The 16,512-nt window shown below is 41.5% G+C and overlaps 1 protein-coding gene across 1 annotated transcript in view; it reads right to left on the bottom strand.

The window, feature by feature from the left end:
- Nucleotides 1–15,683, bottom strand: part of ABCC5 (ATP-binding cassette, sub-family C (CFTR/MRP), member 5) — a 47,274-nt gene extending 31,591 nt beyond the window's left edge. The window contains exons 1-2 of the mRNA XM_008943097.1: nt 15,507–15,683; nt 137–294 (exon numbers count right to left, since the gene is read on the bottom strand). Coding sequence (XP_008941345.1) covers nt 137–294; nt 15,507–15,635 — 287 coding nt within the window. The 5' untranslated portion in view covers nt 15,636–15,683. The remainder of the gene's footprint in view (nt 1–136; nt 295–15,506) is intronic.
- Between the last annotated feature and the right edge of the window lie 829 nt (nt 15,684–16,512).

Raw genomic sequence — 16,512 nt, 5'->3', positions numbered from 1 at the left:
AACAAATGACCCATGCCAGTCACACATGCTAAACAAATTCAGATGTTTTCAGTCTCAATCAGCAGACCTACAGCTGCAATCCTGCTTTGTGGCTGGTCTGAAAACCACATGCTGGTCAGCACAGATAAAGACTTACTTGGAAGTAGTCCGTATGGGTTTCAGCGCACTCAAGCCATGGTGGTATTTGCCCTTGTGATGCTCTTCGTCCAGCATTCGGAGCTGGGAATGCACAGAGGTGTCCAGTGGCAGGCCCTCGGCCCGAGCAGCTGCTTCCAAGGCATCCTGGCATTCAATCTGCTCTCACAAGACAACAGCAGAGTCAGACTTCAAAACTATCTTTAAAGTCCATGACTTCCAACTCCAACAGCTTCACACCTCTTTCTTCTGTAAACCATTGCATCAAAGCTACCACTACCATCTCTGTGTGTCAGGGGACCTGCTGCAGCCTGGCAGCAAAGACATGGAAAGCACACAATCGAGATCCGCAGTAGACTGCTGCATTTGTAAAACAGATTTTCACCAGTATTGTGCCTGTGCACTCAAAGGATAAATGGATAGACCTGACCTTGCACCCCAGCACAGGAAAGACAAGAGAAAAATTACAAAATCAAGTACCTATGACATCAGCTCAAGAAATCAATGACTGGCCTATACAGTGAAATGAAAGATGTACATTCTGGATGAATTTACAACCTGTTAGAGTAACTTAGATATTCTCATCCACAGAGAAATCAAATTATTTTCAGAATACTACTGAAGCCCCTTATTAAAAAATATCTTGGATTACATAAAAAAAAAAATGTGTTAAGCAGAATTGTCCTTTTTTTTTAAATTGTGCTTTCTGCTGTTTCTCTTTTTCCCTAAACTGAAGGGAACAAAGATGACAATTTTACCTACTCCCAGCCACACTTCTCAAATGGCTCAGCAACTTTATTAACAACCACTGAGAAAACAAGCCTTATCTCAGGGGAGTTCTTCCACAGCCCTAGTGAGAGGCAGACCCGAGTGCTAATCTGAGCAGAGGAAGTAAACAGCAGCGATATGGACTAGTGAAAACATTGCAAAGTTCAAACACACCTTTTGATCAGAAGCTAGATCCAGCAAAAATATCTGAGGAGATCAGCTTGCTATCTGTACTTGCAGAAGGCTCTCTACTGGTTCTAACTTAACAGACCATTTATTGCAGGGCCACATTACCTGTCTGCATTCTAGTTTTTTAAAATTGAGAAATTTTGAAATGGCTCAGCAACTTTATTAACAACCACTGAGAAAACAAGCCTTATCTCAGGGGAGTTCTTCCACAGCCCTAGTGAGAGGCAGACCCGAGTGCTAATCTGAGCAGAGGAAGTAAACAGCAGCGATATGGACTAGTGAAAACATTGCAAAGTTCAAACACACCTTTTGATCAGAAGCTAGATCCAGCAAAAATATCTGAGGAGATCTATCTGTACTTGCAGAAGGCTCTCTACTGGTTCTAACTTAACAGACCATTTATTGCAGGGCCACATTACCTGTCTGCATTCTAGTTTTTTAAAATTGAGAAATTTTGTGGGGAAAAAAAAATAAAAATCATGTTCTGAGGTAAAACCCTTCCCGGCTGTCTCACAGAGACACTATGTTTACTCTTACTAGATGCCTTAACAAAGTTTGTCGTTCGTCACACAACGCTATTTTATTTCTCTGAAAACAACTGTGCCCTGTAGCCTCCTAAAAACAAGGTATCTGCAAAGCCCTAAATGGATCTCAACAGCAAGCACTGGTCCCTGACTCCGCATCAGGTAACTTTTGTCAGAAATGCCACCATTTAGCAGAGACACAGTCTATATGTACTACGTTAACGTGGAAGCATGTAGCACAAAGACATCTAGCTTCCCCTGAGGTGAGGGACAAAACCAGAAAATGGGTAAGAGCATAAATCTGTCCTTTATTTAACTGGAATACTTAAACAGTGCCTAAGCACATTGTCAACAATCCCTGGTTCTGATCTCAAAAAATTTGTTCACTAAACCTAAAGCTGTGATTAGAAAAGAAGACAGCAGAGCAATAACAAATTAACATTACAACATTATGACACATGGAAGTGACTCAAAAATATACAAGGTTTGAAATCTGAATTAAAAGACTTCTCACTCAATTTATATTAAATTACTGACCTACTAAGGGCAAAACTGCCTTACTCAATCTACCCAAATCAGCATTAAGCGATCTGCCAAAGATTTCTCAAAGGACTCGGTAGTGGGGAAAAGTTCTACACCACTGCTTTTCTGGTCACAGCAGAAAAATTCATAGCTAGCTTGTTGTTACCCTCTGCAAGAGCCCCAGGCAGATGTGCCCAAACATAAGCTACTGACATGCTTGTTTGTAAGCAATGCCATAGGCTATTTGTAGAATCTTTGCTTTTCAGAGCACACAGAAAGAACCTGTAAGTTAAAAAAAAAGTCTTCCAAAACAAAACCCACTGTATTTATCAGCATAAAAGTTTTTCACCACTTATGAACAAGAATAGCTTCCTAATAGGAAAGCACAACTGCAAGATACTGTATTTTTAGAGAATCCAAAGACAACGTTCTTAAACACTCACAGTGAAAAATAATTAAAGTCTCCAGAGCTGCTCAACAGAATTCTCTCAAAGGTAGAAAAGATGTGTTGACAAAAGACTAAGGCACTGCCTTTGAACAGCCTTTATAACATCTTACCACACAGGCACGTGTAAGCACAAACCCCTAGCTGGGAACATTGCTCATCTCCATCTTGGCAAGGTTGTCAAAATCCCACACGTATGACTATGAAGAAACAAATGCATCATGCTACTGTTCAATCAAGATTCTAAGAAAGACCAGACAGTTCCCTGTCACATCAGAAAGACTTCAAAGCATAGAGTTTATCAGGATGAAATGAGACTCTTCAGCAGTTCTGCAGGGCACTTTGGAGCAAAAGACTGAAGTACAAAAAATAGTAACAACCCCAACGCTGTTTATTTAGGCTTCTAAATCCCTATTATTTTTTCAGGTATTCATCAGCTGGCAATATCCCGATTGCCTGCATGCATGTACAGTTTTCTTGGAAACTGAAACCTTGAAGTCATTAGCAATATAACAGGCTCCAGCACTGCTCTTGAAAGAAATGTCTAATAAATCACAGCTGCACTTTCCAACAGAAATCAGACAGCACTTCTTCCTAATTCAGCAGCTTATTAAAATACCAATACAAGCAATGAACCAGGTGATATGGAGATGCTGACAACTAAAGAAATGCTCACAAGAAACAAAATAAGCTTGTATCAGATATCACTAACCAGTGGTGGGGGAAAAATCATTCAGACACGTCTTGAAAAACAGCAGCTCATTACTTGGCATCATCAGAAAGACTAAAAGACACTGAAGACTTGTTACAAAAGACACAAAGAATAAAACAGGTAATATTATCATACCAACTAGAAAACCTATCGTTTGCCTCCTTTTTGAAGACTGGTCAGTCCCTTGTCACTTCAGTTCAAAAAGGAGTTTCATACTTAAAATTACTTTCTGCAAGCAAACAGTTGGGATTGGAACAGCTTCCACACAAGCTTAAACTTAAGACTCTTCAGCTGCATAGGAGAAGAATAAAGACAAAGTACACGTATTTGAAAGGTCCATAAAGTCATGAATGGCATGAAGAAGAGAATTAGGGATTTATCATCAACCACTATTACAACAGCAGAATCAGAGGGCAAATGTTTTTCACTCAAGGCATACTTAAATTCAGAATTCTCCATCATACAATGGCATGATGTTCAAATGCATAAATGTACTAAAAAATGGAAGACAAACTCACTAGGATAAGCATATCATGGCTTATTAAAAACACAGAACCACAGCAATCATTTGCCCAGTATCTTATTAAATCGCTGCTAGATTACAAAAAAAAAAAGCGCTTCTGAAGAAATGGGCAGCTTCTAACAGAGGGTTATGGTTCTGCACTCCACATTTCAGGAAGCTATGTCATGGCTTAGTACAGGCTGAGACAATTGAACAGATGACTGGGAAAATTAACAGATGAAAACAAGTTAAACTTTTAATCCTGAGGGCAATCCCCAAGCGGACAGAGAGCACTGAGGAAGTATCACTGCACACACGATCTGGTCTTATCCTTCTACCTCTACAGTTAGCTCCCAGACAGGCAGAGAAGCAAAGCCTGGCTGGTGCTGCTGCCACAGAGCACACCTATACCCTCTCAGGTTCTGCAACTTGAGAGAAAGACAGAACCCACCAGCAGCTGTCATCATTTCCTTGCCCAACAAATTGGTCACAGCAATGGTAAGCACCTAAGGTAACACAAGCACCAGAAAGATGACATGGCTGGCTCCAGACATGTCATCACAAAGTCTGGGTGACATGAAGAAAATAAGTTTTTTAAGGGCAACAAAGAATATTTGCTTCTTAGAGACAGCAGTACCTAATCTACATACCTAGATTATATGAGGAGGACAGGAAAATGTACCAAATTTAGAAGCCAAGCTACAGGGCTGTGGAATATACATGACGTCAGAGCTAAACAAGACAGAAGTTCTGTAAGAAGCAAGAATGGCATCAGGAACATTATGCAGAAAGCAAGTATGTGAAATGAAAGGACACTTCTGAACACCTAACAAGAAGCCAACCATGGGCATTTATCACTGATGATGGGGAGCAGGTGAAGAGAAAAGAGGCAGCTATGCTGTATGTGCAAAGGAAAAACAAACCAGCAAAACAGCAGTGAGATCCTAGCCTTTCACAGAAGCAATCCCATGTTTAATAGAGAAGGCAGCAGCAATTCATTGGTTTGACAACTCCAACATCAGATAATAGCAAAACCAGACAAGTCTGGAGGCCAAGTAAAACAGATTTTTCAGTCCTTTACTCATCTGGCAGAGAAAGAATTTGATATGTATGCAGCCAACATATGATACGAACCCCACCCACCAAATTACTATTGTCTCCTCTTCCATACAGCAGAATATCTTCCAGGGGTCAGCTCACTGAAGGAGAGAAGCTGCATCTCTTCTGGTCCTACTGCTACCTAATAAGAAACTAGAGCAGACATACAAAGGCTTCTTTTATTAATCCTTGCAGCCTATACAGAATACAAAAGTTACTGTGGTTGATTTACATAAAGTTAAAATTGTTTTTTTTAAGCAGTAAAGAACTCTGAGCTGGCAATGCTGCAGAGCAGGAACTCCCACCTCTTCCATGTAGACAGCAAGAGCTCAGCAGGTCTTCTGGCTCCTTTGTTCAAGCTCCCAGTAAGGAGGGGCAAACGGAAAACTAAGAGACCAACACAGAGGAGCTCAGGACTAAATAGGCATATGAGAGAAGGAGTATTATATGCTCAGTTCTTAAAGCATTCTCTGTATTACAACCCTGGGATGAATGGCAATTTTAAAATATTTAAGAGACATCATTAAAGGACTGGTGTTTCAAAACAAGATTAGTTATTAGCGTGCATGGGCTGGAGAATAGGATCAACCGTTCCAGTTAGCTTAAGGATAACTAAATCCAAATAAAACAAGAATCTAGGAGGAGATACTCTGAAGTTCTAATTACATCCCTCTTCCCAGAAATTCCTCTGAATCTTGCCAAGCAAAACTCCATTTGAAAGTAGCTAGGTTTCATACACTGCTTTTGCAGGTAGCACAGGCAACCCCTGAAGTATTGTTGTTCATACTTCTGGAAGACACCGAACCCTAGAGCACCTAAAAATTATAGGTTTGCAGGTCCAAACATTGTCAAATCTGCTGTTGCTCAGTGAAGCAGCAAGTGCTCTGTGAACTTCATATTTCACCAAGGAAATTTTCTTCTCCTTTCACTGGATTTGATGCAGTACGCAATCCACAGAAGTATTAAAAGGGGGATTTGCAGCATTAGACTCCCAGCCTACTCTGTAGCTAGAATGCTTCATAATACCCTGCTCAATTAGAACATGAGCCTATTTAAGACTAGTTTGGTGTATCATCCACCCATACCAGCTGTCTCCCTGAATAAGAGGCAGCAATGCACAGGCAGTAGGCTAGATCAAAGACAATGAGTGTGAGAAAGGAGGCGCTGACCCTTTAGACACCTGCGTACCTTGACTGCTAAATACAGACAGCACTGCTCAACTTGCACAGCACCAAGATGAGACCACTAGATAGCCTTAGATACCTAGAAAACACAGTTGCAGCTTCCAGGACTGCTGCAATGAACCAGATCAAGAAGTTAGGGTATGCATTTTCTTTCACCTCTAAGTAGTGGAGTGTAAGTGCCAGGTCCTACAAACCCCACACAGCACTACAGGCTTGGGAAGGAGAGGCTGGAAAGCTGCCCAGCAGAAAAGGACCTTGCAGTTCTAGTCAACAGCTGGCTAAATATAAGCCAGCATTGTACCCACATAGCCAAGAAGGTCATTACCACCTGGCATGTACCAGCACTGGTTAGCCAGCACAACTAGGGCAGACACTGTCTCCCTGTACAGGGCACTGGTGAGGCCACACCTCAAGTACTGTGTTCAGTTTTGGGCTTCTCACTACAAGAGAGACATAGAGGAGGTAGAATGTGTCCAGAGAAGGGCAACAAATATGGTGAAGGGTCTACAGCACACAACTTATGAAAAGCAGCTGAGGAAGCTGGGTTTGTTTAACCTGGAGAAGAGGCAGCTTAGGGGAGACCTCACTCTTTACAACTACAGCCTGAAAGGAGGTTGTGGCAAGGTGGGGGTAAGTCTGTTATCCCAAAGAAGCAGCAAGAGGACAACAGCAAATGGTCTCAGGTTGTGCCAGAGGAGGTTCAGGTTGGACATTACAATCATTACAGTGAAGAAATATTTCCTAAAGCCTTGGAACATGCTGTCCATAAAAGTGGTAGAGTCACCATCCATGGAGGTGTAGATATAGTACTGTGGGACACAGTTTAGCAGTGACCTGGCAGTGCTGGGTTAACCATTGGGCTTTATGATTTTGAAGGTCTCTCCCAACCAAAACAGTTCTACGATTGTATAAATGAAAGCTCATGTGCCCAGCTTCTGCTACAGGGAAGAACAAACAGCTCTTCACAGCACCAACCATATATCCAAGTGCAGGAATAAATGCCATATTTCTCTTTTAAAAAGAGTTCAGTTCAGAAGTGTGCTCTGAGTTGCCACAGGAGTTCAGAAATTCAACAGCTCAAGTCCAGTCATTCAGTCCAACATGCTGTTGCATGCAACTTCATTACACAAGACCTCTGTAGTTGCTCTTCTGGACTAGGATTAGCAGAAGGTGAATTAACATTTGAGTCATGGTTTCACAGCTAACCTGAATTTCTGTAACCTCAGATTGGAGCAGAAGTCTCCCAGTAGTGCTTGGTACTGATACGGGGGCTCTGTAGCCAGACATGATCAGTGTATGCATGTCTGTGATGAGCCCAAATATTTTATTCACATATATTGTGCACTTCCACTTGATGCACACGAGTCCTTGCTGAGGACAGATACATCACTTTCTTCCAGGACCATTGCTTATTTGACCTTGTCCTGAATTCTGGCAAGTGTTACCACTAAAGTGAGATGTTCTAAACTCTTCCCCGACAAATCCATTTATTCCTGCAACCCAAGAAATGCAGAGTTTAGCATGTAGGGTTCATTTTTGGATTCTGCAACAATAGCTGCTGTGTATGCATCCCATTAGTCACTGTGCACCTGCTCATACCAGTATATATGAATCCATGTCTTCTGTTTTACATTAAAGCTAATATTCATCATCTTGCAATCAAAGGATTAGGATTCATTTAGAGCTGAGGCTGTACACTGATCATCCAGCATTGGGGCTATGTAGTTAATGCACTTTAACAGCAGACTCCTGTGGAACTGGAAATAATCATCCTTAACTTTGAGTTGCCCTATAGAATTAGCACCCTACATGGGCTCTGACCACAAAGCTGGGAAACTAACTCCCCACTAAGCAGGTCAAATTAGTGCACCACAGGCTGAGGATTTGGCTCCTGACTCGCTTCGGTAAGCTCTACTATCCTGAAGCACAGGCAGACAGCCTGCCATATGCTGGAGGTGTTCATCCAGTAATACCCTTTATGCAGGCCATGCCCAAGCTAGGTCACAACAGAAGCTACACAAGTCAATGTAGCTCAACACCAGGAGTGCCCAACAAGTCTTTAAACTCAGACTTCTGTGGAGTGGAGCCATCAGTGAATGACAGCAGAGGCCTTGATACCACAGCATTTACCAAGCCAAATACAACAGCCTTTTATTCAACTCACCTTCCTGTACCAATTGTACATGAAAGTACAACTCCACATGCACTTCTAGAAGCAAGCGGCATCTCAGTCCAGTGGCAAATGAACTAGTAAACTCAAAGTAAACACCTCAGGGCACCAAAGATGTTGCCTTTGAAATACTGTATCCTTAGTCCTCAAAAAGGGCTGAAATACAAACTTTGTTCGTGGAACAGCCTGTTCATGGTATGCAGTTCAGACCACAACTGACTGGGATATGAAGGTTCAACCAACCATCTTGATGTCTCAAGGTTCAAAACTCCTTGCATAAGTGAGTTTTGACTCATTTTAAGTTCTCCAGTAGTCTGAACAGATCCATTAAAACATTCTGGCAACTCTTATAACTACACTGATTTTCTGAGAGCCATAGAAAAGATCTCCAACACTAATATGGAACAATACAATGGAAGAGACACTGCAAGCTTTCCTTCAGTGGCAGTTAATCTGCTCCTTACCCACTTCTGGTCATGAGCAGGCTGATGTACAAATCTGCTCTGGACGAAGGAACAGCAACCAACAATTGTCAGAGACAATATTGGCGAGTTCTGAAGTTTTATCATGTTGCTAAGACTTGGACAGAAGATGGTTACTGACTTCAGATAGAAGCCATGAATTAGCCACACCACCAATGTTCTTCTAGAGGTCTCCATCCAGTGAAGGATTTTGCCTTCATTAAAAAAAAAAAAAAAAAAAGACTCTTCTGAAAAAAATTCCCCAGGCTCTCAATTTTAGAGGTTTATTAGCACAATGTTTCTATGCACCATACCACACATGCTCAGATATCACAGAGGTTACATCAGTTGTGGACTCTGCATCATACTTTGTTCTTTTTGACAGTATATACTACACACTGTTAAGACTTCACCCACAAAGGCAGTGAGGCTTTTTAGCATCTTACAGGCACTGTCCACAGAACTAGCCATTGTTACCTAAATTCCCTGCTACTTCAGCTGCTTAACTACAGCATGAGACTTTTAGCCTTCAGAGCTGATGTTACCAATGCTGTAACAGATCTGACGCACTGCCTCTTTACGTAGTAGGAACTGGTTTATTTCAGCAGAATGTGTCCCCACTCCCTGCATCAGTGGCCTTACACTGCAGCTGTTAGTTCACAGCAGGATCATGGAGGAACATGCCTCACCTAGCATAGCTTCTTATGTAAGGCTTCCAAGGATCATAGGACACTGTTCTCTTTCCCACTTCATAGAAGAGTCAAATGACCATACAAACAGTGAAGTTTAATAGCATTAGTTTCCACTTTCATCATAACAGCCCCAGGAAATAAGTATCTCCTTGCAGTCAGACTCTGCAGCAGGGGACACAAATGCACTACACTGCAAAAGCTGAAGTTTTAATTCTACATTTAAATTACTGTAAAAAAAAAAAATCAAGTTTCTTGTTATATACCTGCACCTGTGTCATTTTTAAACATTTTATGGCAACACTGAGTACTCCCTCACATACTATGGAGCTGTGATCTGAGAAAATACGATATCTAAGCCTGCACTTGTGTGTAGTTCGTTATTAATGGACAAGATCCTCAAGCTGCCAAGTGCAGCCACACAGAGCATGGCAGCAGCAGTCTCATGCTTCAAAAATGCACAAACACATCCAGATTTCATCCACTATTGCACATCACTCCCAGCACAGCCAAACAGCAATGAGATACTTGGTTGGGTGGCAATCAAAATTCATCTAGCACTTTGCCAAGTTACCTTGATGAAGTAGTCAACTCTGTTTTACCTCATGCAGTGAGCACTGGCATCAGCTCAAACTACTGCAGCTTCTAGCTGTTATCTGAGCCAGTCACACAGCAATAAATTTCTGTGTGGAGACCAATTCAAAATACCTACAGCCCTTAAGGACCTACTTGGGCTGTAACTCCTGAAGTTCTGGGTTTACTTGGTTATGAAAATATTGAGTCTTCTAGAAAAATACAAAGACATCCATCCAGCAGCTTCAGCTACAACTAAAAGGTTGTAGACAGCTCGGCTATAAGGCCAGCTCTCAGCACAAGTGTCAAGGCACTAGTACCCAGGCTACATTCACAACCCTGTTTTTGAACATGATGCTCAGCACAGTTGGTTGAGACATTTCAGATGCTCCAGAGAGGTTGAGGCAGAGCTGACCCAACTACTGGACAGTCAGACAGTGATGAATCACTTCAAAGCTATCAGCACCTGAAGGATTTACATCAACTCCAATAAGTTCTGACAATATTCTTTGCTGTCTTTGGTAAAAGCTGTCAGAGACAAACCTGAAAAATAAGAAATCAAGGTAAGGACAGGAGTATTAGTAGTGCTTCTGATGGCTCAAATTATCAACACATTTTTCCTGCATGTTTAAAGCAATTTCTACAATACCACACTGCCCAGCATCTCCAAATGCAGCAATCTGCACTTGAGCCTTACCACAGATGGTGTAGATATGATCACTGTGCTTCAGCAGCAAGAACATAATCCTGAACACTACACTCCAGTCAGAACCAATTACAGCTTGGAGAACAATTTGTAATAGTGTCCTGACATTGTTAACTTAGGGACTCAAATTTCAAAAATGGTGTTCTCACAAGTACTGTGTACCCTGAGAACAACTGCCTCTACATCCTCTGTCCCCTGCATAACAGGGTATGGGAGCAATATACTCACCTACCTGCTGTTCCATCAAATAAGCATGAAGTCTACAGTTGAGAAGAGGCTATTCCAAAGCCACTTGGAGAACAAATCATTTCCTCATCTGTCATTTTTTAGTACATTTCATGGGCACAATGGGATCTGTCATTCCTCCTCATTAAACACTGCTGTTGTGAGGAAAACTAAACACAATTACTTCAGACAACTTGAAGGGCATGCAAGCCTTCTGAGAGCAAGAAGTTCTAAAGGTGAAAGTATAAATCAATATTTCAAAATATCCCTTAATTTTTTTTCACTAATAATGTAACAGCATCTTACAGATCAAGAGTACCGACTACAATGCTAGGCAAGTGCACCTACAAGTCACCTTCATCCAGAAGAGCCATGCTCCCACACACAATAAGCTCAATTAGCATGGTATTATGCATTGGGAACATGTAGTTAACACCCTATTTTGTAAGCTACATGGTCTCCAACAAAGAGACTTACAAATCAATTGTTATAAGAACACACTGCAGGAGCTTATTCCTGAGGTGAAAATATGCATTCAGAAGCTGAATAAAAACTGTACCTTGAATTTGAGTCCCAGAGTGCCTATTTCAGAAGTCCATATTTCTATAGCAACATCCCCATTAAGCACCAGGAAGTGTTGGATTGGATCTACTTATACTGCAGCACGATTTCAATTATGATTCCAGGAAGCCTATTTGAACAGCTCCTGTCTTTCAAATAAGTGATTTTTCAGGCTGTGACCAAACAGCATTTAAGCTCTGAAGGAAAGAATTGCAAGTTCTTTTTCATTATTGCCATGAACACCCATTACAGCATCCTTTCTGCAGGAAGCCTGAACACCAGTATTGGAGATTTCAGGACAAAGCAATGTTGAATACAACCTTTATGCAAGGAGAAAGATATAAGAAAAAGCTCTGCAACCTTGGCTCAGTAGTAAAATACATCTTCCACCCACAAAGACCTTGATCAGATAATCAACTAGCCTTGTACACTTCACATTAAGAAGAATGCACAAAAATGCATCAATAGAGGCAACAGAAAAATCAATGAGTCATGTTATTGACCAGACAGATGTACCTGTAGCCCCTCCAGTAGTGGTCACCATTAACCAGCAGTGTGACTAACAGAAGCAGCACATTCCTGTATCTTCCTCAGCAGGACCTCTGCTGTTCTACCTTGTTCTACAAAGTATAAGGTATGTGTGCAGCTTGTTAGCAAGAAGTCTACCTTGTGCAGTATGATTTTGCTGCAAAACTGTCTTAAGCCCACATTTCACAAAAATCCAAAGTTAGAGGTGAAATAACAGCATTAACCAGCTTGCAGCTTGTTACTTGCAATTTCTGGTCAAGATAGTTTAAAACCCTGAGCTAGGTTTTCGGTAAGAAATTTGAGTGCCAAAATATCTACTGATGGCAGACCATATTCTGTTGTCCAAATGAGAGTTCCACTACAGCCTACCCCTATCTGAACTGCTGTGGTCCTACCCTTCCTCATCACATCAGCTCTCCATTGGGTTCTGTCACCAGCTGTGTCAGCTTGTGCATCTGACCCAATCCCAGGTTTCATAAAGGGGCAAAGGAAACAATCCTTTCTCACCCCTTGAAACATCATCTTAACAGCTAAGCTACAGCTTCTGCTTTTGTTAGAGGCAGAGGGGAAGTGCTTGACCAAAAAGGCAAAACTCATCCTTATGAAAGAAGCCTTTGCTTATCCCCATTACCAACAGTACAAAGCATCACAACAAATGGCAAGGTGAAGACTGCTGCTGAAAACAGAACTTGTTTCAACTAGAAAGGAAGATGCTTGGTACACACAACCATGAAGATGTAACCTATGTAAGGTGTTATGAATACAGCCTTCTACTTAACCTCAGCATTTTGCAAGTAAGCAGGATTTAATCTCACAAACATGCAGCAACAAATTCAGATCTGTTTGTTGATGGATCATATCTGTCCAAGCTATAAGGCTAGCAAAACAAAACAGGTACCAATGTTTGAGCTAGAAATTAACCCTGGCATATTGAAATGAGATAACCAGCAAGTAAAACTGGAAACCTGCCAGAACCACCGGGCTCCATTAGCAAGATGTGTTAGGTTCATTCCTCTACTGAAACCAGATAAAGTTCTAGGTAAGAACTAGGGCAAGCCATTTTCTTGCATCAATAATTACAAATTTTACAGAACCCCTGTTTTGCAATCAGTTATCTGGGTCTACTACCTTGTAGTCATAGGCAGCAAAACAAACGGTAGAGGCAGAAGGGTAAACAAGACTACAGCTACAGAGTTAAGCTGACCTGAAGCTGCTTCCAAGTTAGAAAATTTAATGACACACCATAGAGATGTGCAGGACTTGGCTTACTTTCAGCCTTCAGAAAAAAAAACCAAATGCACTGGTTTAAGTGGTTCCATTCATTTAAAAGGTTTAGAGGTTCTCATGATTTAACTCCAGCCAGCAACTAAACACCACACAGCTGCTCACTCACTCCTCCCCTCCCTGTGGTAGGATGGGGAAGGGAAACAAACACAAAACTCATGGGTTAAGAACAGTTTAATAATCTAAATAAAAGATATATTAATAATAGTAACAAAATGGAAGATAGACTGGAATAAAGCACCAGAAAGACAAATGATGCACAATGTAATTGCTCACAGCCTGCTGACCAGTGCTCAGTCAGTCCCTGGGCAGCCATCGGGCCCTCCTGGCCTCCTCCCCCCAGTTTACACAGCAGACTCAACACCATATGGCATGGAATATTCTTTCAGCCAGTTTGGGTCAACTGTCCAGGCTGTGTCCCCTCCCCACCTTCTTGTACCCCTCCAGCCTTCTCACTGGCAAGGTACAAGAAGGTGAAAGAAAGTCTTTGACTTAGTATAAAAACTACTCAGAAACAAACAAAAAAAAACCACATCTGTGTGTTATCAGCATTACTCTCATCCTAAATCCACAACACAGCACTGCATCAGCTACCAGGAACAAAATTAACTGTCCCAGCTGAAACAAGGACAGAGGTAAAATAAGGATTTTCATCCTGAAAAGTTAAACCAGGCATCAGTATGAGATAATGCAGATCAACGGGCAGAGATAACACGCTACGATTGCTGCTTAGCTCCACAGCCACTGGTCAGGGACCAGAGCTGCTTGCCAACGGCATCACTGTTGTCACCAGAAACATGACAGCGCAGATTTGCTGCTGGATGGCATACAGGGGATGGCAAGCCCATAACATCAACATAATAAATGCTGTTAAGCAGCTGCCCTGGGACTCCAGCAGGCTCTTAGTTCTGCATCAGTGCCTGCTCTAATGAAGTCAGACGCTCTACCTTCCTCTGAACACCGTCAGCAGTAGTCTGCTGAGTCATGGAGCCTGTAGGGACACCGCGAGCTGCAGGGCCTCCAAGTGCAAACTGCACTCAGCCTGCTGCAGAGCAGATTGCTCCAATCTCAAAAAAAAAAAAAAAAAGCAGTGCAGCACTGTTAGCCCACAGAAAAAACACCTGGCAAAACCCTTTAAGCTCCAATGAAACAAGGTAAGCCTCATCTGAAGGACACAGTATCTCAGTGTCCAGTATAAAGCATCAAAACCTCAGTCTTTTGAAGAAGTTTTCACAATTCTTTCATACAAATACAGCAAGTTCCCCTATTGCCTTCCAACCCTCATCACACCACGGTTGTCACAGGAAATCTATATGGAATGCCCAGCAACACATTTGCAAGCAGCTTATCATAGTGAAAAATCAGATATAGGCAGCATGAACTTTACTTGTTTGGCTTCACAAAGTTCTACAGTAGTATTTCAGGAAAGAAGAGCAGGACATGCAAGAAAATATTTCAGTGCTTGCACTCGGAGCAGCTAATATTTTTAACCTTCTTCAATTGGCACAGAACCTCAGGCCATTCCTTTCATCAATGTGGGCATTTCCATTTATCTAAGCATTTTCTTGCCCTACAGCACTCTCTTTCCAGTGAGAACAAGCTCTAAAAATTAGAAACTCAGAACAATGACATGCAAACTCTGAGCCAGTGGTCATTGCAAGATCCAGCTCTCAAATTAATCTAGAATTAATTACGGCAGCACCTCACCAGGTGGAACAGATGCACTAGAAATGGTAATAATACAGATTACTTCCATCTGAGGGAAAAAGTAAAAGTCTTGCTACTAGAGCAAATGAGACATCTGCTTTAGAAAATTAATCCTGGAGAACATGTCATGCTTAAGAGGGTTTTTTTCCAGCTGCCAACACTGAATGGTGCATGATTTGTGCTGAGCTCTTCACTGTTCTCACTTGGTTGTAATGATTCTTTTAAGTTTAAAAGCTTAAAACTTTTCCTGGATTCACATCAAGATCCGAATACCAGAAAAAAATAAGTCCATTTTGTTCAAATGTTACTAAAAAGTCACACTTAAAAGTGAAAACACTTAGTGAGTGCTCAGACTTGTTACTAAGATAGAGTATCCCTTGGAATGACCTCTTCCACACCAAAAGGAATATTCATTATTGACCTTCAATGCAGTGAATCCATATAAGCTGGCACAGCAAAAAGTCTGCTGCATGTAATTTGATAAGCACAGACTGCAAAACAAGCAATGGAAAAATTAACTAACCTTATGTTTAGCATGCTGAAATTTTGACCCTTCCTGCTCTTCACGCTGCACCGAGTTGGCTCTCTCCCTCACACTTCTATACCCAGGACTGGGTATGATGTATTCTTTTCCTATGTCGATGTCTTTCATCTTCTGTAAACGCCAGGGTTTACACGTGTATTTTCACCTCAAGTATCTGAAAATTAATTAAATTCCACTTCATTATACCCCAAGCCCAACACATCCAGATACTTTTAGTCAGCTCTTTTTTTAAAGATTATTTTCAAAATAAAAATCAGAAGTCAGTTGTAAAAGACTTTTATTACAATAGTACTATAATAATGTGACTTTGAAAACTTACACAACACTAACTTACCCTGAACTAGTTTAAACATACCCTGAGGTAACCAAACAGTATAATGATTCTCAATGCACTGGAGTATTGTCATACTTCCGTCAAACTCTGAGATACAATTATGCAATCTAACAGATTAAAGTAATATCTACCATTTTTAACTGAAACCTTGAGAAAATTGACTTGGAAGATCAAAACCCCAAAATCTTTTGTTAATGTCTGAAGTCAAACATACCCAACAATTTACCAGTACAGAGTTTTGCAAAACTGATATCTCTAGAGACATCACATGATAAAAATTTGTCATTCAAAGCACACTCTAGAGGAAAAAGATATTCCTTCCCTGTAGCATTATTCACTTACTCCATAGGCTTGAGCTACCAAAAAAAAAGTATGAACACGCTTAGGAAGGAGTCACATCTTCAGTGATGCAGGTTTTCCCTCAATCTATCAAACTGCACTGTAAGGTCAGAAGGAGAAGCTGAGTCCCAGAGAACTCACCTCCCCCTACAAGACTTCGTTTTATAACTCTGTTTTATTGCATTCTGTCACGCAATCGAAGACGACAGAAGGAACCCGATTAAGTTCCCCTAGTCAGGCTGCACATCGGCAGGCTCAGCTCGGCGGCTGCAGATCCAGGCTCGGGCACCCACCCGCAGCCAGAGGCGGCCT

This window comes from Merops nubicus, unplaced genomic scaffold (assembly GCF_000691845.1).
Source record: "Merops nubicus isolate BGI_N331 unplaced genomic scaffold, ASM69184v1 scaffold22736, whole genome shotgun sequence".
Taxonomy (NCBI): domain Eukaryota; kingdom Metazoa; phylum Chordata; class Aves; order Coraciiformes; family Meropidae; genus Merops; species Merops nubicus.
Note: the sequence above shows the minus strand (reverse complement) of the source record. Positions and strands in the feature narration are given on the sequence as shown.